This window comes from Hypanus sabinus, chromosome 13 (genome assembly GCF_030144855.1).
Source record: "Hypanus sabinus isolate sHypSab1 chromosome 13, sHypSab1.hap1, whole genome shotgun sequence".
NCBI lineage: Eukaryota > Metazoa > Chordata > Chondrichthyes > Myliobatiformes > Dasyatidae > Hypanus > Hypanus sabinus.
Window position 1 is genome coordinate 20195468 of NC_082718.1, and position 26113 is coordinate 20221580.

Here is a 26113-nt window from a genome sequence, read left to right on the forward strand (position 1 = left end):
CAGGTCACCACATGGACCATTCAACTGAACTGATTACTGTAGTACTCACCGAAACCACATTCACATAGTCATCGTCAGAGAGCGTTTCCAGCATTTCAGAAACCGATGTCCGAATTAGTTTTAATGTCAGTCCACTGACACTGCCGCTCCTTTTTTATATAACCAGAAAAGCAAGCAAAAAAAGGGAAAATAATTTAATTTCCATGAGGAAAATAGTGTCTACAATATTTTGTAATGCTTGTACAGTACTTACACGTCTACAAGGATCAGCATGTCCTTTGGTGAAGCAGCGCCCTGAATGTACCTGAGAGAATTAAACAAGTAAGTTATACATCACAAACATTACAACAGGGGACTCTGCACAGAAGTTACTTTAGATATAACACGGTATTCCTGTTTGAAGTTAAGCGGGCAATGGGGTGGAGGAGTACTAACAAGGTGTAATAAGGTAACTATGTCAGCAGTGGAAGAGCATGGAGACTCATAAATTGGATAGCTGGTTGATTAATTAAAAAGGGAAGTTCTAAAAGGGGGATTTATTCTATTAATTCAAATCCAAAGTTTCCTGGATTACCTTGGTAATTAATAGCAAAACCTAACTGCTCAGTGAACTCAGGGAACAGCTCATTGCTCAAAAACCTAGCAAGTACACGCGCACTCTCACGCACGTAAGTATACTCTTGTGTACCTACACACATGTACAAACATGCATTCATGTACACACGCACATGTATTCATAAATGGACACTTACATGAACATACGGATGCACAACTACATTTAGACACATACACACAGATGCACACGTACAGGCACACACACACACACACACACACACGCATACTAACACAACTCGGACACATACAATTATACACAAACAATAGGTCCATTTAATGTCAGAGAAATGTATACAATATACATCCTGAAATTCTTTTTCTTTGCAGACACCCACAAAACAGAGGAGTGCCCCATTGAATGACAGTTAAATGTTAGAACCCCAAAGCCCATCCCCAGCTCCCCTTCCCACACACACAAACAACAGCAAGGCAATGACCCACCCACCCCCACCAGCAGAAAAGCATCTGCACCCTCCACTGAGCACACATACACACAATTGTGTGTGCACACACTCTTGCACATATACAGGCAACCTCACAAGCATGCAAATGGACACACACACACACACGATGGCTCACAGGAACACTATGATGCAGATCGATAACAATGAGTAAGAGAAAGAGGAAGAAAGAAAATCCAATAACACTAACTAGCAGCTCCACCATTCTCTTACATGAACTCCAACCTTGAAGAAATCCTCTTATACGCCACAGACCCAAAACATTGTTTGTTTCTCATTTCACAGATATGGCTTGACCTATTGAGTACGTCCAACATTTTTGCTTCATGAAACTAGCATGAGATTCCAAAACTTTACCATACTGGATTACATGGAACTGTAGATTTAGATTGCAAATAGATATTTTTTGTGTAAACCAACTGTGAGCAAACAAGCTCTAACCCAAGATCCTTAATTAGCTTCACCTCAGTTGATGTTTGCACCTAGGATATGCCTCTTGATCCCTTGGTACCTATCTTAATCTCCTAAAATGAATCCTCCCACCAAGTTTGACTTGATGTGCACCTGTGCAACAGCGATGCAATTATGAAAGTCTTCCAAGCTGATTTTCTTAATGGGATCTTGGGAAATTTAAATAATTTGTATATCACATGCAAATCTAGATTGAGAATGAGTCTGTAAATTAAGAATAGAGAATTATAATTTCTTTGTTAATTGCAAATCTTTGAGATACATAATGTAAAATTTATCTGGTGCAAGCTAAAAGATCTCCCAATTTGCTTACCTTGATAATAATACTTCAAATTGGGAACAGGAAATGTTAAGCTTTAATTGCTGAAAACTTAAAGACCAGGAGAAAACTTGTGATCTCTGATTCAGTGAAGAATCTAACAGTTTACTATGTAAATTCCCACTTTGAGATGAGCAAAACATGGGACAGTAATTACATATCAAGTCTAGAACAATGCATGCCATCCACTTGCTTGCTTGTGGTCATTGTCTTATCTATCCCTTCCCTTTCAGAATGATTTCATCGTAACCATATATAAACTGCATCCCACTGTGCTCTCAGGAGTAAGCCCCGAAATGGGTCTACACTAGAGGAGTGAAAGCACAGACCAGGGGCTGTGTTGGCAGAGCACGAGGCCAGAGCTGAGGTTATATCAGAGGGAGGGCAGGTTGAAATTTGGGCTACATCCGTAGGTCATGAGACTCAGGGCTGGGGCCACAGGGTGCTCGGTGCTTGGTGTCGGAGGGCTGGTCGGAGGCTCGAAGTTTTCTGACGGACTCGGAGTTGGCTGCGCCATGGACTGCTCTTCATCAGATTACGGTATTGCTTTGCACTGTTGAAACTATGTGTTATAATTATGTGGTCTTTGTCAGTTAGTCTTTTATCAATTATGGTATTGTCTGCACTGTTGAAACTATACGTTAACTATAACTATATGTAACTATGTGGTTTTGTGTAGGTCTTGTAGCTTTAGTTTTGTCTGATGGGTTTGTATTTTCTTTCCGGGGAACGTGCTAAGATGGTAGCGCAATATCGATACGCAGCAGCCTCTCCGGACTCTGGATCGGGGATTACCAAACGTTATGTGGTTTTTCTTGTGTGGTCTGTTTTGTGCATTTTCGTGATATCATTCCGGAGAACATTATCTCAATTTTTAACCGCATTGTATTTGTGGTTTATAAGTGACAATAAACTGAATCTGAACCAGTACGCCTTTGGACCGAGGAGGAACCCGGAACACCCGGAGAAAACCCACACATTCCACAGAGAGGACATACAGGCTCTTTACAGATGAACAGCACTTTTGAACAACATAAGCACCATTACATCTCTCCTTACTGCTCACCGATAACCTGCTCATGGATTGGCAGCAATGATTGTTTCTAAAAGCAGATAGTTCAGGAAGTCAGGCATGGCTTCACATCAGATAATTATCATTCTTGTGCACTGAAGTGTGGTGAAAGCAGGACTAATGTCAATCAAATATATTTGACATCAAAAGTTATTCTTTTTTCTGATAATATAATTATCAAGGCATTGTAATGTGTTAGATCTAATTACAATTGTTGTTCAAATCCAAACTATATTTATATATCCTTAGAAAATTAATTTGGGTTCTTGACATTCTTGACAGAATGGTGTGTGTTGATATGATACAGAAACTGGGAAATTTTGCCAAAGATGGGACTAAGCATTGACTGGGGCGGTGGGGGAGGGCATTGTCAGAGCCTTTCCAGTGAACAGACTATGTGATAGACACAGAGGCCATCTGTTAATCTGTGTCCTCAGCCGGTTAGCAGCCTTCAATGTGGTTGTCTGTGCCATCCTCCAACAACATTCACCTTTACCTACTTGCACAAAATCACATCCAACTGCTTCCATTCTGCACCTATTTAGCCGTAGGAAGGGAGTCACCTGCAGAGACTCCCTTAATATTACCTCAATGGTTCTATTCTTGACTTGCTCCTACTTCTTATCCGATGCACACCGTCCATCATCTGAAAACGCATTCATTTTTCCTTGTACATTGGAACTCCCAGACACACCTCACCATTATCTCTTTCAACCACTCAGCTACTTCGGATTTGGCAGGTTGTTAGTTTAATGTCCCACTCTGGAAGTCCAGAATGTTCTCCTTGCTAAGTATTAGGAAGGCAACAGTTTCCGGCTTCAGAACTGCCACAAGTTCCATTCCCTCACCATTGAATCCGTCCCTTCTCCAGCAGTCCATTGCAACCTAGATGAGATGTGTTGTCGTCAACCTATCCGCACTACCACTGTGAATATGGTTAATAGAGTTGCCTGACTCTGTCTCAACTCAGCTCATCAGCTGACAATACCCTCATCCATGCTCTTGTTGCCTCTAGCCTCGACTATTCCAAGTCACTTTTGGCTTTTCTCCCATGCTTTATTCACTGTAGACTGAGGTCATCCAAAACCCTACAGGTAACATATATAAAAAACATGATCAGCCTCATGCCCCTGCCCCCCAGAGGCTGTTCTGCCCTTTCATGCATCATCTCTGTGCTTCCTGTCTGCATTGTATTGATTCTAGATTTACATTCAACATTATGCCTCTCTCAAATGCCTTGCTCTCTCTGTCTTTGTCATCTCCTTCACTCCTATAACCATATAAAAAGTTACAGAGATTGTGGCACCCAACATAGCCGTCTGCTTTTCTCCTTTAATAACTTCTTGATCCCTGATAATCCCTAATAATTCTTGATAATTGCTGACTATTACCAGCTGTGCTTTTAACTGCTGGACACGAAGCTCTAAACCCCCTTTCCTTACATTCCTACTTTTGGAGTTCTCAGCAAAAAATACTTTGCTCATTTTCGAAGGTGGCCTGGTGTCAAGTTTTGATTAATTTCTCTTCTGCCAGTGGCTGTTTGTGCAGCCCAGGGTGCTGACAAAATGGAGGTGCCTATTGCAGAAAATCCCAGCACAGGTATCAAAGCTATTTTTTTGCAGTCATTTTTAGAGAGAGTGAAAATACTTTCTCCCTAGATAAGGCTGGCTCAGAATAATGTGCTTCTGCTCCCATTCTCTGGGATGAGACCAGTGTGGGACAGGTGGACTCAGCCACAGGTGGGTCAGGGGGTATTTGATGGTACAGATGGGAAGGGGGCTTGGGAGGTGGTACACTCCTTCTGCTGATAGAGCTGGGCTTCTTGACTGTACTCTTTTCCTAGATGCTGCCTGGCCTGCTGAGTTCCTCCGGCATTTTGTGTGTATGGCTCAGTGTCCAGGTGTCTCCTAGATTGAGACCTCAAATCAGACCAATTTTAGTTTGCATTTGTTATATTATTTATTTTTAGTCGCGCTCTCTCGCTCTACTTCCGTTGTGACCCAAGAGAATTGTGAAGAAAAATGAATTAATTGCACTTTCATCAATTGAGTGAATTCGATTTGCTAAGTAACACTGCATGTGGAGGTTGAACAAGAGCTATGCTAAAATAACTTCAGAAAATACTCAGATAGGTCGCATTTTTCCCTCTAGGGTGAACTCCTTTTGCAATAATATTGCTCCTGAACAGCTTATCTATTGAGTAAAAGTCAAGTCTTTCCAGTCTTCCCAAAGTGTCATCCTTTTGAGATGTCTCTGTTAGCCAATGATTCCCTCTTCCTTCAGATGTACAATATATCCTGAACATATTCTGAATCTAATACAGTATTCCAAAGATAGTGTGACTTCTCAAAGACCGTGTAACATTCTACAGTTTATCATTTCTATCTTGTACAGTGCCAGACATTTAACTTAGTATTAGTGCTAATGGCAAGGCGAAGCCATCACCAGCGAGGTTCAATGCCTTATTTGTGCATTCTACTCCACAGCCTGAAAATTCCAATTTCCAAAACCATTGGAGCAAAGTTAATTCAGATATAGATGGTTTAAAAACAGATGTTTAATCAAATAACTCAAAACCACATTTGAGTACTGTAATTAAATGTGATATTTTTCACTGCAGCTATTCTAATGTGTTCCAACACACGGTGCAATTAAGATGACTAGGTCAGGCATTCTGCTCCCAATTCTTCAGCAATTTGCATAAGATTTACAGCAACACTTACAGGCTTCATGGAAATGCAGAATAAAAAAAAAGAATCTATTGAGCACCTTTGAGACACAGAACACGACACTGTGGCATGGAGACACTAAACTCAGGAGGCACATGTGTATTATTCATTATATTTGATTGACACTCTCAACACACTGAGCTGCAAGCAATGTATTAATTAACAGTTGATGCCTGTACATTTCTTCGATTCCACCCACACAAACCTCACATTAACTGGAAGAACAGCATGCAGGTCATCCCACTGACCAACTGCACTCATTATCCCATTTATAATTTTTCAATTCGAAACTAAAATATGCATTTTCTCCTCAACTCCGTCATCTAATCTCTTCCTTTATTATATCGACCTTTTGAGAGTCCCCTTTGTTTGAAATTTCTTCAGGGAAGGTAGCCAATTGCTCCCCAAGCCTGTTTAATTCTGGCTCCCAATGCCTTGCTGTACCTGCTTGTAACTTCCCCTGTGGCAAATTCACATTCGGATCACATGATGGAAAGTCAAGCTGAACAGCGGAATTTATATATGTCCCCTCAATGCTTCAATTAAGTATCTTGAATGGAAGAGATCACAAACTGTAGTTTATGCAATATTAATGAGCTGCTGAACATAAAATTCTTTAAAGTCTGTGTTATTATCTCATTATTTACAAAGTCTGAGATTTATATTACCATAACGCTGAGTCAGCTGTGCACATCTTCAAAAGGTGGGAGACAAATGCAAAGTCACCATTGCTCGTTTAAGCTTGCTGATGGCTGACAACTGTTGGGGGAAGTTGAGCTGTGTGTTAATTGCTGCAACTTGGAGCTGGGGAATGCAAGGGTCTTGTGGGGAAGGACCACAGCATAGGGTTTGTCTGCTGCTGGTGTGGAAGCTCCTGAACCACCCCAGGGGGCTTGAGTGGCGAAAGTGTTATTGGTTTTAAGAAATGTAATAAAACCACTACTTAAAACAGTGACTATGAATATAAGAATTAAAATGTGCAATTTAATCTTGTATCTTCTTTAATGATGAATAAAGTCTATTTTGATAAAATTACACATCTTGGTAAATTTATGGAATGGGGCAGCAGGAGGGGAGGGGCAATATTTGCAATATTTTTATGATTGAAAATCATTAATAAATTTTGTAGAGGTTAGTCATATCCTCATCATTCAGGATGTTATAGTGGTCATGAGAATCAGAACACGGGAAGGTTAAAGCACACATCTTTATCAGCACAAGGAGCAGCCAAAAGTTGAATGTAGAAATATGAGCGAAGCTGCCAAGACTGCATTACGATATAGATAGCTATGCAAAACAGCATCTTTTTGTCAGCCTCAACACAGAATCTTCATTGAATGGCGCAAGCCTGCTTTTACTTTAATTCTTTAATTCTGCTTTAATTCTTAAAAATTAAAAGAAGCTTTCATGTTTCTGCATCTACTGTCTCTAATTCTTTCCCCTTTGTAGAGGGACACCGAAGCATACTCCTCCCCACCGGCTCAGCTGACATGACTCTGCACAGAGAGAAATGAACAGCCACCTCCCATGCTAAATTGTAAGGAGCTTTATCATAGGTTATGTGTAGGTATGGCAGTGCCCAAATAGTACTGTGATGCAATCAATGTTGTGTGGCAATTAAAGGATTAAATAAAATCCACACAATTGATTTGAGCACATGTTTTCACTTCCCCAAAACAGACTTTCAGTAAACCAAACAAAAGCACAGCAAATGACTAAACTCTACATCTCAGAGAATAAGCCTTCAACACCTTGGTAACGTGCCTTTATCTGTACACACTGGTTAATCAGCTTCCTACTGCACTGTTCCAGTAAATTCACAAAGCAGGTTGTAGCAAAGGTGCTCATTAGTACTCAAAAATCAGTAACGACTTGAATAAATGAACGCTGGGTTGGAGTGAACCAAAGCTGCATTGTTTTATGACTGAATGTAATAGCCATCCATCTGCATTAATAATCTTCCTTAAGGCACCTAAATAAGTACAAGGTTTTTTTTGTTCCCTTGATGTTTTATTGTAAACACACATTAAGGATCGAGGAGTGCTGAAGGCCATGCAAATGTATGAATTTCTGATACCAGTCACACTCACCAGGGTCTTCTCCGAACATCATACAAATCAATCCTGTTGGCAGTTTTTGTTAGATCCACCCATGGAGATGCTGAAAGGAAAGTAGAAAGTTGAATGTGGTGAAAGTATCGATTAAATCAGTACCAACAAGTTCAAAGAATCCAGCTTCACAATACCTGATGAAACTAGGGATTTATATTCATTGGTGCATAATCCACGACCATGTTCAAATGCTCCCAGAGTAAATGAAAGGGCTGAGTTACTCTTGTAGTTAAAGAGCTTTTAGGTCAGTTGGGTTACCTGGTTATTAATTACACACTTCAGATAGTTGATAATGGTTATTAGCCAGCACAAAAAAATTACAAAATTGACCCTAATTAAGGTTGCTGCATTGCTCTGGAATATATGGAAAAATTAGTGAGGAGAAATTGATTGCTCCTTCCATTTTTGTCTCTGTGTAGATGAATACTGATGTAGAAGATAGTTAGCTGAGTTATGGCAATCGCATTGTCCACTTATTAGTCATCTCTAATTATTTTGCATTTTGGTGGTTAATATCTGGAATGCTCTAACAGAAGTGGTGATGGACTCAGATATAATTCCTCTGTTTAATAGGTATTTAGACACACATATAAGTATGCAAGGTATCGAAGGATATTGTCCTAATGCGGGGAAATAGGATTAGTGTATGCAGTGACGGCGAGGAGGCAATTGAGATCCAACAATGCTGGTTTGTTTGGAGTTACACAGAGGCCAGATGACAGATCCTTGGTAAAGTTATCCATTTAAAGTCTATGGGTCAAGTACTGGAAGTTGGGCTAATGCAGATGGATATGCACAGGTCAGCATGGACTTCGTGGACAGAATGGCCTTTCTCCAGCCTGTATCTCTCCACAACCCACTGCCCCACTTTATCCAAAGCTCTGTAAATATTTTGCCTTCAAGTATTTCCTTAATCCTGAAGAGCAGTATCCCAAAGTTTAATGGAACATTTCAGCAGTCAGAATCAGTACCCTTATGAAAAGGTTGCAAACTTTGCTGCCCATTTGAGATGACTCAGGGTCTGAAGGATCTTGTTACAGGATCACAACTCCCGATACATGAACTTGAAACCGCCAAGTGAGAAAAGAACTGAACCACTATGAAATCTCTGACAATGCCCAGGCAATAGAATTGTCAGTCAAGTGACAACACCCTGGAATGGCTCAAAATTTTCACAGCTGAGGCTCAGCTCATCAACACATGCAGAAGTGATGAATCCAATGAAGAGGAGGGCTGATAGCACTGACACTTCCTAACAACAGTGAGCAAATTAAAGAGACTATTTGCCATAATTGTGCTAATGGGGAATCTATGAAAAGTTTTGTAAATATATATACAAACTTTATTCATAATAAAAAATATGTATAAAAATAAACTTGCAATGCCATTTCATACTTGCATTCAAGGTTAACACTCTGCAAAAGCACTATTGCCACATATGCGACCCTTTGCGGTGGCATACGACTACAATAAGTATACTACCTTAAATATCGACAGGCTGCAATCAGCATGACAGGTCATTCATTCGATAGTGACACACAATAAGGTTTAAAAAGAGGTCGGGTGCTTTCGGGACCTTTCAGCGGGCTGCGATCATAATGATCTATCAGGCACTCACCGGGTGCTCAATAAAAAGTAGTAAGGTGTTAGGGGAGCAGCTAATGTGTGAGAGGATAACATTAGAGTGGTCAGGCTTTGGCTTAACAGACTTGGGCAAGCAGAGGCAGAGGTTCAAGTAAGTTCCTAATTTTTTTTCTCTCTGTTAGTACTTAGCTCGTGTGCTGAGAATGGGTCCAGAGATAGTGGTATGTTTCCTATGTAAGATGTGAGAAGTTTGGGAGACGTGTAGTCTCCCTGATAACCACACCAGCACAATGTGAAACTCCTAAGAAGCTGGGTTAAGGAACTGGAGCTGCAGCTCATACAGGAAAATGAGGAGGTGATAGATAAGAACTACAGGGAGGTATTCATCCCTGGAAGGTACCTGGTTGACTGTCAGGAGAGGTAATGAGAATATGCAGCCAATGCAGAATATCCCTGAGGCCATCCCCCTCAATAATAAGTTTACTGCTTTGGATACTGTTGGGGGGACAACCCACCAGGGGGTAGCTGCAATGCCCTGATCTCTGGCACTGAGTCTGTCTCTGTGCCTCAGAAGGGAAGTAGGGAGAAGAGGAGTGCAGGAGTGATAGAGGATTCCACAACAGATTCTGTGAAGAGAAAGAGGCATCTGGATACCATGCTGCCTCCCAGCTGCCGGGGTCAGGGATGTCTCAGATCACGAGAGATACCTTCCACAGGTGAAGAAGTATTCTAAAGTAGGGTTTCCCAAACTGGGATCCATGGCATAAAAACAATTGGAAACCCTTGTTAAAAGAGAGAATGAGGAAAAGGTGACTGACAAGGGAAGTGAAAGGCAGCATAAAAACAAAAGAGAGGGCATATAATATAGCAACAATTAAGGGGAAGTTAGAGGATTGGGAAGCTTTAAAAATCCAACAGGAGGCAACTACAAAAGCCATAAAGAGAGAAAAGATGAACTATAAGGTTAAGCTTGCCAATAATATGAAAGAGAATACAAAATGTTTTAGTTTCCACTGCATAAAAAGTAAAAGAGGGACAAGAGTGCATATCGGAAAATGACACAGCATAGGTAGTAATGGAGGGGGCAAAGAAATAGCAGATGAACTCAGAGATATTTTGCGTCAGGCTTCACTGTGGAAGACTCTAGCAGAGTGCCAGAAATGTAAGAGCGTGAGGGGTCAGAAATGAGTGCTGTTGCTATTACTAAAGAGAAGGTATTTGGGAAGTTGAAAAGTCTGAAGATAGTTAAGACCCAGGCCAGATAGACTACACTCCTGGTTCTGAAAGAGGTACTGAAAAGATTGTGGGCACATTTGTAATGATCATTCAAGAATCACTAGATTTGGGAGTGGTTCTGGAGGACTGGATAATTGAAAAAGCCATTCCACTCTTTAAGAAGGTAGGGAGGCAGAAGGAAAGAAATTATAGGCCAGTTAGCCTGACCTCAGTGTTGGAGTACATTATTAAAGATGAGGTTTTCGGTTACTTAGAGGCACATGACAAAATATGCCAAAGTAGGCATGGTTTCCTTGGCTGTCGGACAAATCTGTCAGAATTCTTGGAAGAAATAACAAGCAAGATAGACAAAGGAGAATCAGTGGATGTTGTGCACTTGGGTTTTCAGAAGGCCTTTGACAATGAGGCTGCTACATGAGTTCAGAGTCAATAAGATTACAGGAAAGATATTAGCAAAGATAGAGCACTGGCTGATTGGCAAGAAGCAAAGAGTCAGAATAAAGGGGGCCTTATCTAGCTGGCTATCAGTGACTAGTGTGTGTCGCAGCAGTCACTGTTGGGACTGCTTCCTTTTACATAATATGTCAATGATATGGCTGAAGGATTTGATGTATTTGTAGTCAAGTTTGCAAATGATATGAAGATAGGTGGAGGGGCAGGTAGTATTGAGAAAGCAGGGAGTCTGCAGAAAAACTTAGACAGATTGGGAGAACAGGCAAAGAAGTGGCAGATGGAATATCGTGCAAGGAAATGCATGGTCATGCACTTAGGCAGAAGGAATAAAGGCTTGGACTACTTCATAAATGGGGAGAAGATTCAGAGTGGAGTAATGTGAGCAGTTTCAGGCCCCTTATCTAAGACGTGCTGGCATTGGAGAGAGTCCAGAGGAGGTTCATGAAGACAATTCCAGGAATGAAAGGTTTAACATATGAGGAACTTTTGATGACTCTGGGCATATACTGACAGGAATTTAGAAGAATGGCAGGTGGGGGAAATCTCATTGAAACCTGTCTGATATTGAAAGGCCTAGATAGAACAGATGTGGAGAGGTTGTTTCCTATAGTGGGCGAGTCTAGGACCAGAGAGCGCAGCCTCAGAATAGAAGGACAACCATGTAGAACAGAGATGAGGGAAATTTTCATTAGTCAGAGGGTGGTGTATCTGTGGAATTCATTGCCAAAGACGGCCAAGTCATTGGGTATGTTAAAGGAGGAGGTCGACAGGTTCTTGATTAATCAGAGCATCTCAGATTACGGGGAGAAGGCAGGAGAATGTGGTTGAAAGGGATAATAAATAAGCTATGATGGAATGGTGAAGCAGACTCGATGGGCCAAATGGCTTAATTCTGCTCCTATGTCTTTTGGTCTCATGGCCTTATAATTGAGGGGCTTCCTCACTCGATCTAGTCCCTCCCCCTCCAGCAGCAGAAGAGTGGAACAATGTGCTCCTTCCCCACAGTGTCTGCACCAAGTTTCAGTGTGCCCTTCAGCACGTTATCTGCCATCTGGAATGGGGCATTCAGCAGCTTAGTGCACATCTGCTAAAAGCAAAGCAAGATTACGGCAAACTCAACCTCAAGCAATGCAAAGCCCATCGTGTCAAACTGTAAAGGGTCCACATAAGGAACGTGGCGACCTAAATATATTGCGTTTTTTTTCTGTTCATTGAACCAGCTTTCAACTTTGTTGCAATCCCAGAATTTACGATCCATCCATAACTACCCACGAATGTTGAAAGCAAGAGAGCGTGAGTAAGAATTCTTGCCGGTGCTGCATCATTAGAGGTTGAGATGGTACAATGAGATTCAAAAACTAATTTGCTCACACCAGGGTAAAGTTCAAGGTGAGAGGGATATGTGAAGTTAGATTGAGAACTAGTGAAAGAAGAAATCCTTCTTCTAATTACTCCGGGACAAGAACCAAATTTGTTAACTTGTGTGGCTATGAAAGACAAAGCTAGACCAAAGAAAGATCAAGAACATAAAGAAATTGTCTGTATCAGTTGTATTTTTCAAGTACAAAGTATGACTTGTACTGAACTTGGCAGCATTCAAAATTCACCTGAAGGAGGATGCTACCTTTTGGTTCCTGAAAGCACAATGCATACCTTGCAGCATATAGGAAATAGAATGGGACAGATCAGGAAGTTTACAGAAAACGTGTATCACTGAACCAGTGTAAGACTGACTTATGTACCAGTTCTGATGATTTACCTAATCAGCTAGGTGAGAAAGAAATCTTCACAAATCTTAAATGTTACATGATTACCAGGAGAATTAACATTTAAAGGAGTACTCAGTGATAATGATTCACCAGAAGCTCCTCTCAACCCTTGATAACTGGCCAAACAAACTTTGACTGAAAATGCATGTAGGTTTTGCAAGGACTTTTCACAGAAAATTGACAAACTGTTTTTTAATATAAGATGACAGATACCATTCATCTCAAAAATCAATTTAAAGTTTCCACTTTACTAGTCTCACACCTCTTTATACTGATCACCACGTTATATCTTTTGCCCAGGCCTGCATCCTGGAGAGGGCGGAGATCCATGGTCTCACGAGACTAACGGATGCCACACACTTTACATCTTCCTTCTCTACTTTCAATCAGGATGCAGGGTCTCAAATTATTGGGCATCCCATTACCGCCATAGATACTGCTCAAGGACCTGAGTTCTCACAGGATTACAAACATGTTGGCATTAGAGAGAGACTGCTGGGTTGTTTTCATTTGAACATCATTGACGACACTGAGGAATAAAAAATGAGAGTACTAGACTGGTGGACAAGATGGACCCCATTTTCCTGGGGATCAGTAACCAGAGACTCAACTGCAGAATAGGTTGAGAAAATTATCTTTGAGTAGACGAGATGAATCTGCAATTCACCACTTCAAATTGTAGTGGAGACAGAAACCCTCATCAAAACCAAGGAGTACCCAAACGAGTTTGTAAAGAACAATAATGCACAAGGCGATAGGACAAGAGCCAAGAGTGAATATAACCAAACTAGCTCACATTGGGACAGCGTGGACTTAATGGGTCGTTTTCTGTGCTGCATGATTCTCTGACTTATTTTCAATTTTTCAACTCATTCTGTACTCTCCTAGAGATTGAAAATAGTAGGTCTAATAAATATATTGACGACCCATCAATGTAAATATTTCACTTCCTACTATTCTGATTCTGTATTCTGATAGCAGCACATGCTGGGATGTCACTGGTATACATTTGAAGACAGGGTCTAAAGAAATTGAACTTCAACTGAATCCTTAACTGATGGATTCAGAGTGACAGGCATTCACTCTCTCTGATTCATCAAACAAGTTTGGCAAAATGCAAATCATGTTCAGTAAAACGACCCAAGAGGAAAGAATTTGCAAGTAGTATATTAGGTTGGAGAAAACAGATCTGACATTTTATCTCTGTGGAATAAGGTTCGATCTTTGTGTCTTGTGCCCACACAAGTTTTTCTATGAATAATAACCTTGAAATTCCATTCAATTTTTGGCACTCCTCCAGTTTTAACTTAAGGCACATTATTTCACTGGCCAACAAAAAAAAAAGCCATGTTCACAAGCCTGGACACAAATCACAAGAACAAAAATTGCCAGCATGTTTTTCAATTGACAATTCAGAATGCCACAGCCTAAAGTTTCCATAGTTCATCTGCAATAAGAAAGACTGAGACATGCATGGCAGTAGCTTATAATCATCGGCTGAGCCACGGGGATTGTGGGGTTGGGATTGTTGAACTGAAAGGGAAATGAAAGCTTGTATGACAGATGCAAAAAGGTATTATTGACACAATATTTTTCTCTTGATGTTCAGCCTTGAAGATCACATTCTGGTATCCACATACCTCAATCAGGGCCTCTCCAGACCAGTACACTGGTCCCGTGGCATCTCTGTGTGAGCCATTATCATGCCAGAAGAAGCAAAGATGGAAGAAAAGAGAAGCACGCAAAACTTCCTGTAAATAATGCAACATTCCCCAAATGAGAAAGTTGAGTAAACACAAGGTTTTGATTGTTAACCTACGTCTTACAGGGAGAAAGGAATGTTCAGAGTCATGAAGTGAGACAGCACAGAAGCAGGCTGTTCAGTTCATGCTGGTCTGGTTTTCTGCTTAATCCCATGTATCTGCACCCAACCGTGACCTTCCATACGCCTCTCATCCATGTGCCCATACAAACCTTTCTTCAATTTTACAATTGAACCCATATCTACCAGCTTGCTCCACACACACACCACCCTCTTAGTGAAGCTCCCCCTCAGATTACCCTTAAATATTCCACCTTTCACCCTGAACTATAAACTCTTGGCCTGATCTCGGACGAGGATGAAACAGCCTACAGGCTCAAGGTGGATCATCTGACAGAATGGTATAAGGACAACAACCTGGTACTTAACACTTCTAAAACAAAAGAGATGATCATTGATTTCAGGAGATCAAAGGACAGAGTACACCCCCCCCCCCTCCATATACATGGAGAGGTAGTGGAATGTGTGGAACACCTAAAGTTCCTTGGAGTTATGTTGTCAAAAACAGCTGACATGGACCACCAACACCTTGCTGCTTGTCAAAAAGGCAGAACAAAGACTCTTTTTTCCTCAGAAAGCTGAAACAGGCCAAACTCCCACAAAAGCTGTTGCTTAACTTCTACAGAAGCACAATTGAAACCATCCTGACCAACAGTGCCACAGTGTGGTATGCCAGCTGTACAGCCGCTGAGCGACAAGACCTGCATCGCGTGGTGAAGGCGGCCCAGCGAATTGTCAGGATGGAGCTCCCAGGACTGGACACTGTCTATTCCAGCAGACTCAGGAGGAAAGCATAAACAGAGACACCACACACCCCGGCCACTCCCTGTCTGACCCGCTGCCGTCCAGCAAAAGGTTCAGGACACTACAAACCAGAGCAAATAGACTGAGGGACAGCTTCTACCTCAGAGCTGTGGCCTCCATCACACCACTTCCACAGAACAGTGACTGAAACTGTAAGCACACACAAGGACTCAAATACTTGCACAAATGGCACTTTGTGCATTACTGTGACATTCTGGTGCTGCTGTAACTTATTTTCTGCTATTTATCTATTTACTACCACTTTTCTATTATTGTCTTGTTTTTATCTACCACTTTGTTTGATTGCCTGAGAGGAAGCCAAACAGAGTTTCATCGTACCTATGTATAATGACAATAAAGATCATTCAATTCAATTCGATAGTTCTAACCTTACCCAACCTCCGGGGGAAAAAAGAAGCTGCAGTAATTTTTCAAACTTATATTCCTCTTAATTTTGTATCCACTTTTACAAGATCGCCCCTCTTTCGCCTGTGCTCCAGGGAATGTAGTCCTAAAGTCTCAATTATTCTAGTGCCTAGATCCCTAATCTGCTCACATAACTTGAACCACTGACAGTGCACCAGTGAAAATTCTTATTCACACCCTCTCCTTCAAAATGTACAACCATATGGAAAGGTGAAGTACAATTCTGATTACTTAACACAGTTGTGAAGTGGTTACGTTTCTACAAAAGAACTCTGGGCCATCAATCCAGAGTCACACATTCAAATCTGACATGGACAGCTGGAGAATTTATTAATAAAAAGCCAGTAATATCATTAGAAGTAACTATAACATGACTAAACTTTTTTGAAAACTCATCGGCTTCCCCAGAGTACATCAGAGAAATCTGCCAGCCTTAGCCATCCTGGCCTATATTTGACCCAACACTCACCAAGTCTAGTTATCTCTTAAATCCATCTTCAGTTTATGGGTAATTATGGATAGAAAACAAATGATGGGATTCCTAGGAATGTACACAAACTTCAAATGAATAAATTTATCATCAGAGTACATGAATGTCACCATACAAATCCCTGAGAATCATTTTCTTTTGGGCATACTTAATCAATGCAATAACCAATGCAACTAATTGAAGACCACACCAGCAGGGTGGACAACTATTGCGCAAAATTGAATTGAATTGACGTTATTACTTACATCCTTCATATACACGTGGAGTAAAAATCTTTATGTTACATCTCCGGCTAAATGTGCAAAGTACAATTTATAGTAATTTGTAATAAATAGTATGTACAACAGGACAGTCAATATAGCATGGAAATACAATTGTATCAGCATGAATCAATCAGTCTGATGGCCTGGTGGGAGAAGCTGTCCTGGAGTCTGGGTCCTGGCTTTTATGCTGCGGTACCGTTTCCCAGATTGTAGCAGCTGGAACAGTTTGTGGTTGGGGTGACTCGGGTCCCCAATGATCCTCAGGCCCTGTTTACACACCTGTCTTTGTAAATGTCCTGAATAGTGGGAAGTTCACATCTAAAAAAGCACTGGGCTGTCCGCAATACTCACTGCAGAGTCCTATGATTGAGGGAAATACAGTTCTCATACCAGGCAGTGATGCAGCCAGTCAACATACTCTCAATTGTGCCCCTGTAGAAAGTTCTTAGGACTTGGGGGCCATACCAAACTTCTTCAACCATCTGAAGTGAAAGAGGCGCTGTTGTGCCTTTTTCACCACACAGATAGAATGTACAGACCAAAAGAAATGTGTATACTGAGGAACTTAAAGCTGTTTGCCCTCTCAACCCCAGATCCATTGATGTCAATAAGGGTGAGGCTGTCTCCATTCCTCCTGTAGTCTGCAGTCAGCTCCTTTGTTTTTGCGACATTGAGGGAGAGGTTGTCTTCTTGACACCACTGTGTCAGGGTGATGATTTCTTCTCTATAGGCTGCTTCATTGTTATTTGAGATTAGGCCAATCAATGTAGTATTGAAAAGGGTAAAAGTAAAACACAACAAACTGTGCAAAAACAAAGGAATTAATTCCGGAGTAAATAAAAGTGCCAAAGGGATGAGTGGAGCGGATAGTGTTGGGAGTGGGCCAGTGGTGAGAGTAGGAGTGTCAGGCTTTGGCTCTGAGTAAGTTGTCCAGATAAGTTTCTATTGAGTTTCCATTTTATCTTACTGTGTCAGGGGTATTTAGTGTAGTTTAAATGACCGCTGTGTGTTCTTCATGCCGGATGCTGGAGTCCTGGGAGGTCCAGAGTCTCCTGGGGAACTACATCTGCATGAAGCTGCAGCTCCTTGAAGACCGTGTTAGGGATCTGGAGCAGGAGCTGGATGACCTTCGGCTTGTACGGGAGAGTGAGTTACAGAGTTACAGGGAACTAGACACCCTCCCAGGGGATGCCACTGAGCATGGGTCCGTGGTGCAGAAGGGAAAGAGGGGAACAGTAGTGATAGGGGACTCAATAATCAAAGGACAGACAGGAGACTCTGGGGACAAGAACAGGACATCCTGATTGTTTCTTGCCTCCCAGGTGCTAGAGGCAGGGACATCTTGGATGGCATCCACTGCATTTTGGAGGGGGAGGGAGAGCAACCAAATGTCTTGGTATATATCGGTACCAATGACACAGGAAGGAAAAGCAAAGAGATTCTGAAGAGGGAATTTAGAGAGCAAGGCAGATAGCTGAGAAGCAAGTCCTCTGGGGTAGTAATTTCTGGATTGCTACCTATGCCGCGCATCAGTGAGGGTAGAAGCAGGATGACGTGGCAGATAAATGTGTGGCTGAGAAGCTGGTGTAGGGGGCAGGGCTTCAGGGTGTAGGACTTCTTTCTGGAGGAGGTATGACCGGTACAAAAGTGACAGGTTGCACCTGAACCCGAGGGGGACCAATATACTCGGGGACAGGTTTGTGAGAGCTCTTGAGAGGGTTTGAACTAATTTGGCAGGGGTTGGGAACCGGAGAGAAGGGACTCATGATAGGGTGGATGGTAAAAAGGCAAAGGTAGTGTGCAGTCAGACTGTCAGGAAGGGCAGGCAGATGATCGGATAAAATTGCAGCCAGTAGGGTGAGGATCAGTGCATTAGGGTTGCAGAATCAAAAACAGTAGCAAATGCAGTACACAAAGTGTTATATCTCAAAGCACAGAGTACAAGAAATAAGGTGGATGATCTTGTTGCACTTTTACAGATTGTCGGGTTTGATGTTGTGATCACCTCTGAATTGTGGCTGAAGGATGATTGGAGTTGGGAGCTGAATGTTCCAGGTTACGCATTGCATCAGAGGGATAGGAAGGTAGGCAGAAGGGGTGGTGTGGCTTTGCTGGTAAAGAATAGCATCAAATCAGTAGAAAGATGTGACATTGGATCAGAAGATGTTGAATCCTTTTGGGTTAAGAAGCTGCAAGGGTAAAAGGACCCTGATGACCGTTTTATACAGGCCTCCAAACAACAACTGGGATGTGGACTACAGAATACAATGGGAAATAGAAAAGGCATGTCAAAAGGGCAATGTCATGATAGTCGTGGGAGATTTTAACATGCAGGTTGATTGGGAAAATCAAGTTGGTAATGGATCTCAAGAAAGTGAGTTTGTTGAATGAAAAAAATTTTTTAAGAGCAGTTTGTCATTGAGCCTACTCGGGGATCAGCTATACTGGATTGGGTGTTATGTAACAAACCAGAGGCAATTAGGGAGCTTAAGGGAAAGGAGCCCTTAGGAGCCAGTGATCACAGTATGATTGGGTTCACTTGAAATTTGATAGGGAGAAAGTAAAGTCTGATGTAGCAGTATTTCAGTGGAGTAGAGGAAATTGCAATTGTATAAGTGAGGAGTCAGCCAGAGTAAATTGGAATGAAATGCTGGCAGGGATATCAGAACTGTGTCAAAACCTGCTGAATCTTCTCAAACTCTTTATGAAGTTGAGGCGCTGTCGTGCTTTCTTCATAATTGTGCTTACATGCTGGGCCCAGGACAGGTTCTCCAAAATAATCACACTGAGGAATTTAAAGTGCTGACCCTCTGCACCTCCGATTCTCCTGATGAGCACTGGCTCACGGATTTCCAGTTTCCTCCTCCTGAGGTCAATAGTCAGCTCCTTGGTCTTGGCGACATCGAGTGAGAGGTTGTCGATGTGCTAGCACTCAGCCAGATTTTCAACCTCCCTCCGATATGCTGTTTCATCACCACCTTTGATCCGGCCGATGACAGTGGTGTCATCAGCAAACTTAAATTAACTTAAACCCCAACCAGAGGCTTCCACTTTTACATTCTGTGTGCGCAGTTTGCCTAGTCTAACCTGCCTGTCTGTTCACCTGGGAGCTAAGAACAATTTTCAGGGATGAAATAAAGAAGCTGCAGCAGGTACTTTGATAGCACTGGAGAATGGGTACAGGATTGACACCGACTCGTTTGACCTGATGTGTGCTGCACATCAAATTCATGCTCTGGCCTCATTAAAATGGATCTCATGGCCAGCTAGCACTAACTGCTACGCTGCTAGATTGAGAGCACAGATGCAGGATCCAGCTTCCTGTACCAGCTCAAACAAGCCAAGGATAATTTTTTTCAAAAAGCACTAGACTTTGGAATTCAGCCAAAATAGTAGTGAGGGGGAGAATATAGCTTTTCTTGTCACCGTGTTTGTACTTCTCAGAAGACTGCAGTTGAGACAGCAGAATGCTTTTTTTTTTGAAGCTCCAGCCTGTCACAACATCAGTTGAAAGAATCTAAAAAAATCCATCAATAGTTGTTCAACATTGTGGAACAGATTGGAATAACATCAGTGGCAGAGAGTGGGCGGCACAGAAAAATCACACAAAAAAATGCCAGGATCTCTAATCTTGTAATTCAGGTAAACTCTGTGTGTTTGATGCTCTTGATATCATTAAGGCAATTAAAAATCTATCAACATCTGCCTCATACTCAGAGAAACTTTTTGTCATGCTGAGATCCTGCCTGTGGCTGTGTCTTCAGCAGGTAGAGCCAAAATTATGGGATTCTCTCAGAAAAACCTCTCTAGTGCTTTACTTCTTTCCACACCTCTACTTCCCTCTCCATCTCCAAACCTCTCTATCTTCTGCACACTCTATGATCCCTCTGCCTCTTTATAAGCTTCCCCACCTCTTTATCTCCCTCTTCCTTTACTCTTGAGTGCACTACCATCCTCTCTGCCTTTAAAGCCTCTTCCTCTAACTCCCTGTCCTTCTCTAATTTAGTCTTTAAAATTTGACCAAGCAAGTCTTTTTCTGAGCACTGCAACCAGTGGTCACCTGTCATAAGTGATGAAGGATAACCCCATTGGTAAATGTGTATGGGTGGAGCACTGGAACACCAAAGGGCACAAATGTCATTAAAAGTTGCAGAGAGGCCCTAATCAATTATAGTGTTGTAGAAGATGGCATTGAATAGGAAATTAAAGCTACATAAAATGAAGGTACAATTCTAATTCTGGGTGATTTCAACCTATACATGGATAGGGCAAACCAAATTAATAATATCATAGAAATGGGATCTCTGATCTATATTCACAGTGGTTTACCGGAGTGACCAAATGGTTACTGGATCATCTGAGTCCGGATACCATGTAATGATGAAAGAATCAATAAACTATCGTGTTCTGTGTGGTCACTTGAGGAAGAATTCCTTAATGGTAGAATTCTTGATTATGAGGGACAGCGAGAGAAACTGTGGTCCTGATTCTAAATAATCAAAACTATGAGGACATGAAGTTCAAGTTGGCTGTGAACGTTACTTAAAGCGAGGGTTCCCAACCTGGGGTCCATGGACCCCTTGCTTAATGGTACTGGTCCATGGCATAAAAAAGGTTGGGAGCCCCTGCTTTAAAGGGACAGCACGGGGACAGAAAATGGCAAACATTTAAGGAGCACTTAGATGAATTATAACATTCATTTATTCTTGCAATGCACAGAAATAGAACAGGCAAGGTTGCTCATTCATGGATTTCAAAATAAATTATGGATATACTATTAGAGCCAAGCAGGGGAAATATAAAAAGATCAGACAAAGTTACAAACCTTAGGACTGAGCAGTTTAGGTTTTAGCAAAGACAGACAATTAGGAAGGGGGGAAAAAAGCATACAGTAAAACTGACTCTAAAGGATATCTGTAGCAAAAAAAGATTCGTGAAGAAACGTTAAATCCCTTACAGTCAGAAAAACCTCGTTTTTAATGGGTAAGAAAGAGCAAAAAATACAAATAACCTCCCAAAAATGTTGAGGAACACATTGATGGGGGTGGAACTAAATGAAATTTTGATTAGTAGGGAAATGGTATCAGGGATATACAATGTAATGAAGATTAATAAATCCCCAATGTCTGATAATCTGCATTCCTGAGTATTTAAGGGAATGGTCAGGGTATTGGTTGTCACTTTCCAAAATTGGGCTGTTTCTGGAGCAGTCCGAGCAGATGGGAGGGGAGCAAATGCATTCCAATCATTAAAAAAGGAGACAGAGTTAAAACAGTATTTATTAACCAGGAGTAACACACAAAATGCTGGTCTGGCAGCATCTATGGAAAGGAATAAAGAGTTGACCTCTCAGGCCAAGATCCTTCATCAGGACTGTAAAAGAAGAGGGAAGAGGCCAGAATAAGATGGTGGGAGGAGAGAAAATCCCTTCTTATCCTCTTACTACTTCTCTTCTACCCGTCTGCCTATCACCTCCCTCTGGCGGCCCTCCTCCTTCCTTTTTTCCCATGGTCCATTCTCCTTTTGCTTCAGCCCCTAACTTTTTCCACCTATCACTTCCCAGGTTCTCACCTCATCTCCCCTCCTCCACCACCTGGCTTCACCTATCACCTTCTACCTTGTACTCCCTCCCCTCCTTCCTCCTCCTTACTCTGGCTTATTTCAGTCCTGACGAAGATTCTCAGCTTGACTCTTTATCCCTTTCCATCGAAGCTGCCTGACCTGCTGAGCTCCTCCGGCATTTTCTCCGTGTGTGTGTGTGTGTGTGTGTGTGTGTGTGTGTGTGTGTTACTCTGGATTTCTAGCATCTGTAGCAGCTCTTGTGTTTACGATTACTAATCGGGAGCCTGATGTCGGCCATAAGAAAATGTTAGACTCCATCACAAAAGGTGTTAAAGCAGAAGAGTTAAAGAGTGACAATGTCAATATGGGTGCGTTAAGGAGGAAATCATGTTTGCTAAATCCCTTGGGAGATTTTGAGAATGAAGCTAACAAAATAGGTGAGGAGAAACCAGTGGATAAAGTATAAGTGTACTTTAGGAAAACTTCCCTAGGTCCCATGCGAGAGATTAACATGCAAAAGTAAAACACATGGGTGTGGGCGTAAGATCCTTCTATGGATAGTGGTCTGGTTGAATGACAGTGAGGATGTCTTTTTCTCAGTGACAGACAGTAACTAGTGGGGTACCACGGGGGTCAGTGCTCAACTCCAGCCATTTTCAGAATAAATTAATGATATGAATAAGAGAAGCAAATGCATTATTTCCAAGTCTGTGGATAACACAAAACATAGAGAGTGTGAGCCTTGAGGAAGATGTAGGAAAGCTCCAGATTTGAACAGGTTTAGGAAGTGGGAAGATATGTGACAGATGCTGCATAATGCCGATAAAGTTGTGCGCTTTGTTGCAGTAACAGAAAGGGAGCTGATTATCTCAACATCAGTGGAATGGAAAAGCAGACGGTGTGACAAGACTCAGGTATCACCGGGCACCAGCTGCTGAAGGTAAACAGGCATGTTTTATGCTGACCTTCATGGTGAGATGAGATGAGAACAGCAGGGAGGGTGTCTTTCTGAAATTGCGTTGGTTCCTGATGAGGACTGTGTACTGCTGTGATTTCCTTATCTGAGGAAGGATAGTTTCGCCATGGATGAAATTCAGCAACGATTCCCTAGACTGATTCCTGTGATAGCAGGACTGACACATGAGGGAGATTGGGTAGATTGCTCTTATCTTCTCTGGAGACTAAATGAATGAAAGGTAACTCACAGTAACATGAAGAATGTTCCCGATTGCTTGGGAGTCTATAACTAGTGGTTATGGTCTGAGGTTAAGGGTAAATTGTTCAAGACCAAGATAAGGAAAAGTTTCTTTTCCTGGAGAGTATTGAACATGGACAATTCTGTACCACAAACAGAGGCTGAAGCCAAATCATGAATTATTTTCCAGAAGGGGTTTGATATTGCTTTATTGCACGAGAGGTGTTCGGGGGGATTATGGGGAGAAAAGAAAGATCAGAATACTGAATTCGGACAATCAGCCAATGCTCTTGAAAGTCTATTCCTACTTCCAATTTCTATGTCTCTTTGTCTCAATGGTTCAGCGTCAAATTTCAAACGTAGAACATTACTGTGCCTTTTGCTACATTAAACATGTATATCCAAGTTTTCTTTGATCACGGGATATTTAAGCCACTGGTAGTGGCATCACTCATTGTCCTGCCTTATCTCCCTAAGATTGTTAGGGTAGTTAAAGTCAATTCAATGGCGCTGCTCCTTGGATTCAATATTCAGATACTCAGGCAGTTGACACACAAGATATTCTATTCTGTCCAATATTTTATTAACTCTTTGCTCTCTGGAGTATGCACACGGCTACAGTTTATTTTATACACTATATAAAAATAATCTTTACCTAAGATCAATTTTATCTAAAAATTCATTTTTATCTAAGGATGCAATCCTATGATGATTACTGGCTAATTATAATACAAATAAATCTCATCTCCACTTCATGCTCTTATGCTGTATCAACAGTGAAAAACCATTTGTCTCTGGGCTGTGAATATATTTGAATTCATTATTAGATTGTACACAACAAAGTGGAAGTAAAATCATCAGTAAAAAGGACAGAAAGCCCACACAATGCAGTTACAAAAGGATGTGCGGCAGCACCACAACAATCTATCCAAGTAAGAAGACCCACTGACAATCAAGGAGACTTGTTTCAGTAAAACAAACTTCATCACAAAACTAGTATGATGTATTCCATTTTTCTCATTCCTTATATTGTGCCTAACATCTTTGAATGCCATTTCTAAGCTGCTCACAAAGTGCATCAAGTTGGATTTGTACAAACATCGACCTTTGCTTAATTCTCTACGCAGCAGCTGCCCAGGAAGCAAATTCAAAAATTGACCATTGAGAATATTCATTGCAAACCCCTGACCCATCAATACAGTCACTGGTATTGTGACATCCTAGCAGCTAAAATAATAGCTACCTCCTGTCCTCCCAAAATGACCGATGTTAGCTCAGCACTGTCAGCCTGAAACCAATAGCAATGCACTGAGGCTTGGAGCTACCAATTGATAAACTCATTATACTGGACATGGTATGTTTCCTCAAGAGCAGATTACTCTTCAACGACTCTTACTAATGGTTCACAGTCAGTAATCCTTGTTAAAAATAACATCCATGATTAATGATATGGAGTGTGGGGCAAGTAAGTACTCTGTAGAAATTAACACTCTTAACTGATATAATGATGAAAGGTCAGGCCAGTGCTAATGAAGGGTCTCAGCCCGAAAAGTCAACTGTTTATTCATTTCCATAGATGCTGTCTGACCTGCTGAGTTCTTCCAGCAGTATGAGTGTGTTGCTCTGGATTTCCAGTATCTGCAGAATCTTTTGTGTTTAAGTGAATTCAATGTGTTGATTCAAGGATTCACACAAGGATTCAACAGAATTCCTGAAAATTGCCTGAACTTTGTAAACAGCTCTTACATCTCAACATTATTTACTTATTCTTTTAAATCTAATGGTGCTGTTAGCATATCACTGTCTTTCTCATCAACTCCATTTTATTAATCCCTGCCAACATTCCAGAGGACTATTTACTTGGGGTGTCCTCAGAGTTCCCCTCTGTTTTTGGTAGTGAGTGGTCAAATCTATGCCTTAGCCACGAGTACAACTGCATCTGATGGGCTGAGGAGTTGTGAACTGCAGGCAGTTTGCAGTTAGAGAGAGGTGAGGGAGTTTGGCAGGTGAAATTAGTCAAAGAAGAGCACAAAGCAGTGCCTAAAACAAACATATATCTGAGCACTTCCAAGAGAACTGTAAAGTGTGAAGAAAGTGACCTACTTCAGAACCAACTGCAACTCCACCTTTGCTGTTGACAGCTGGCTAAGAACATGATAAGGATTAAAGGTGAGACCTTCCTATTCTGTAGCAGCCCAGATGCTTATTTTGAATCATGTGTAACCCTGTTTAATCTGGTATGTAACACAGGCAAAATCACGTCATTAACTGGCAAATCACCAAAGGCTTTGATCTCCACAAACACTCATAAAATGCTGGAGGAACTCAGCAGGCCAGGCAGCATCAATGGAAAAAAGTACAGTTGACATTTGTGACCACAACAAACTGTATTTTGTGATTAGATTTTAGCCTGCTTTTAATCTTTTATGTCATCCTCAACATCATTTGCATTGGAGACAAGCACATTCCATATATCATAGTCTCTAAATTGGCTGTTGTTGCCAAAGAATTTTTTTAAATTTCCATTTTAAGGAATGGAAACTTTTAAATACAAGGCCTCTTCATTTTCATGATCTATCTTTCAACTATTATTCGTAAGAGTTAACTGTGCCCTTGGCTCTGAGAGTGATGGCTCGCAAAAGTGTAAGCCAATATTTCAAAACATAATTGATGAAACAATGTGTCCATTGAGATGTCATATTCAAGATGTCTTATCAACCTGTTCCAATAG

At 41.4% G+C, this 26113-nt stretch overlaps 1 protein-coding gene across 1 annotated transcript in view; it reads right to left on the reverse strand.

The window, feature by feature from the left end:
• LOC132403692 (voltage-dependent calcium channel subunit alpha-2/delta-1) overlaps window positions 1-26113 on the reverse strand; it is a 728052-nt gene that overhangs the window by 260275 nt on the left and 441664 nt on the right. Inside the window, exons 10-12 of the mRNA XM_059987267.1 lie at window positions 7758-7827; window positions 254-304; window positions 50-149 (exon numbers count right to left, since the gene is read on the reverse strand). Coding sequence (XP_059843250.1) covers window positions 50-149; window positions 254-304; window positions 7758-7827 — 221 coding nt within the window. The remainder of the gene's footprint in view (window positions 1-49; window positions 150-253; window positions 305-7757; window positions 7828-26113) is intronic.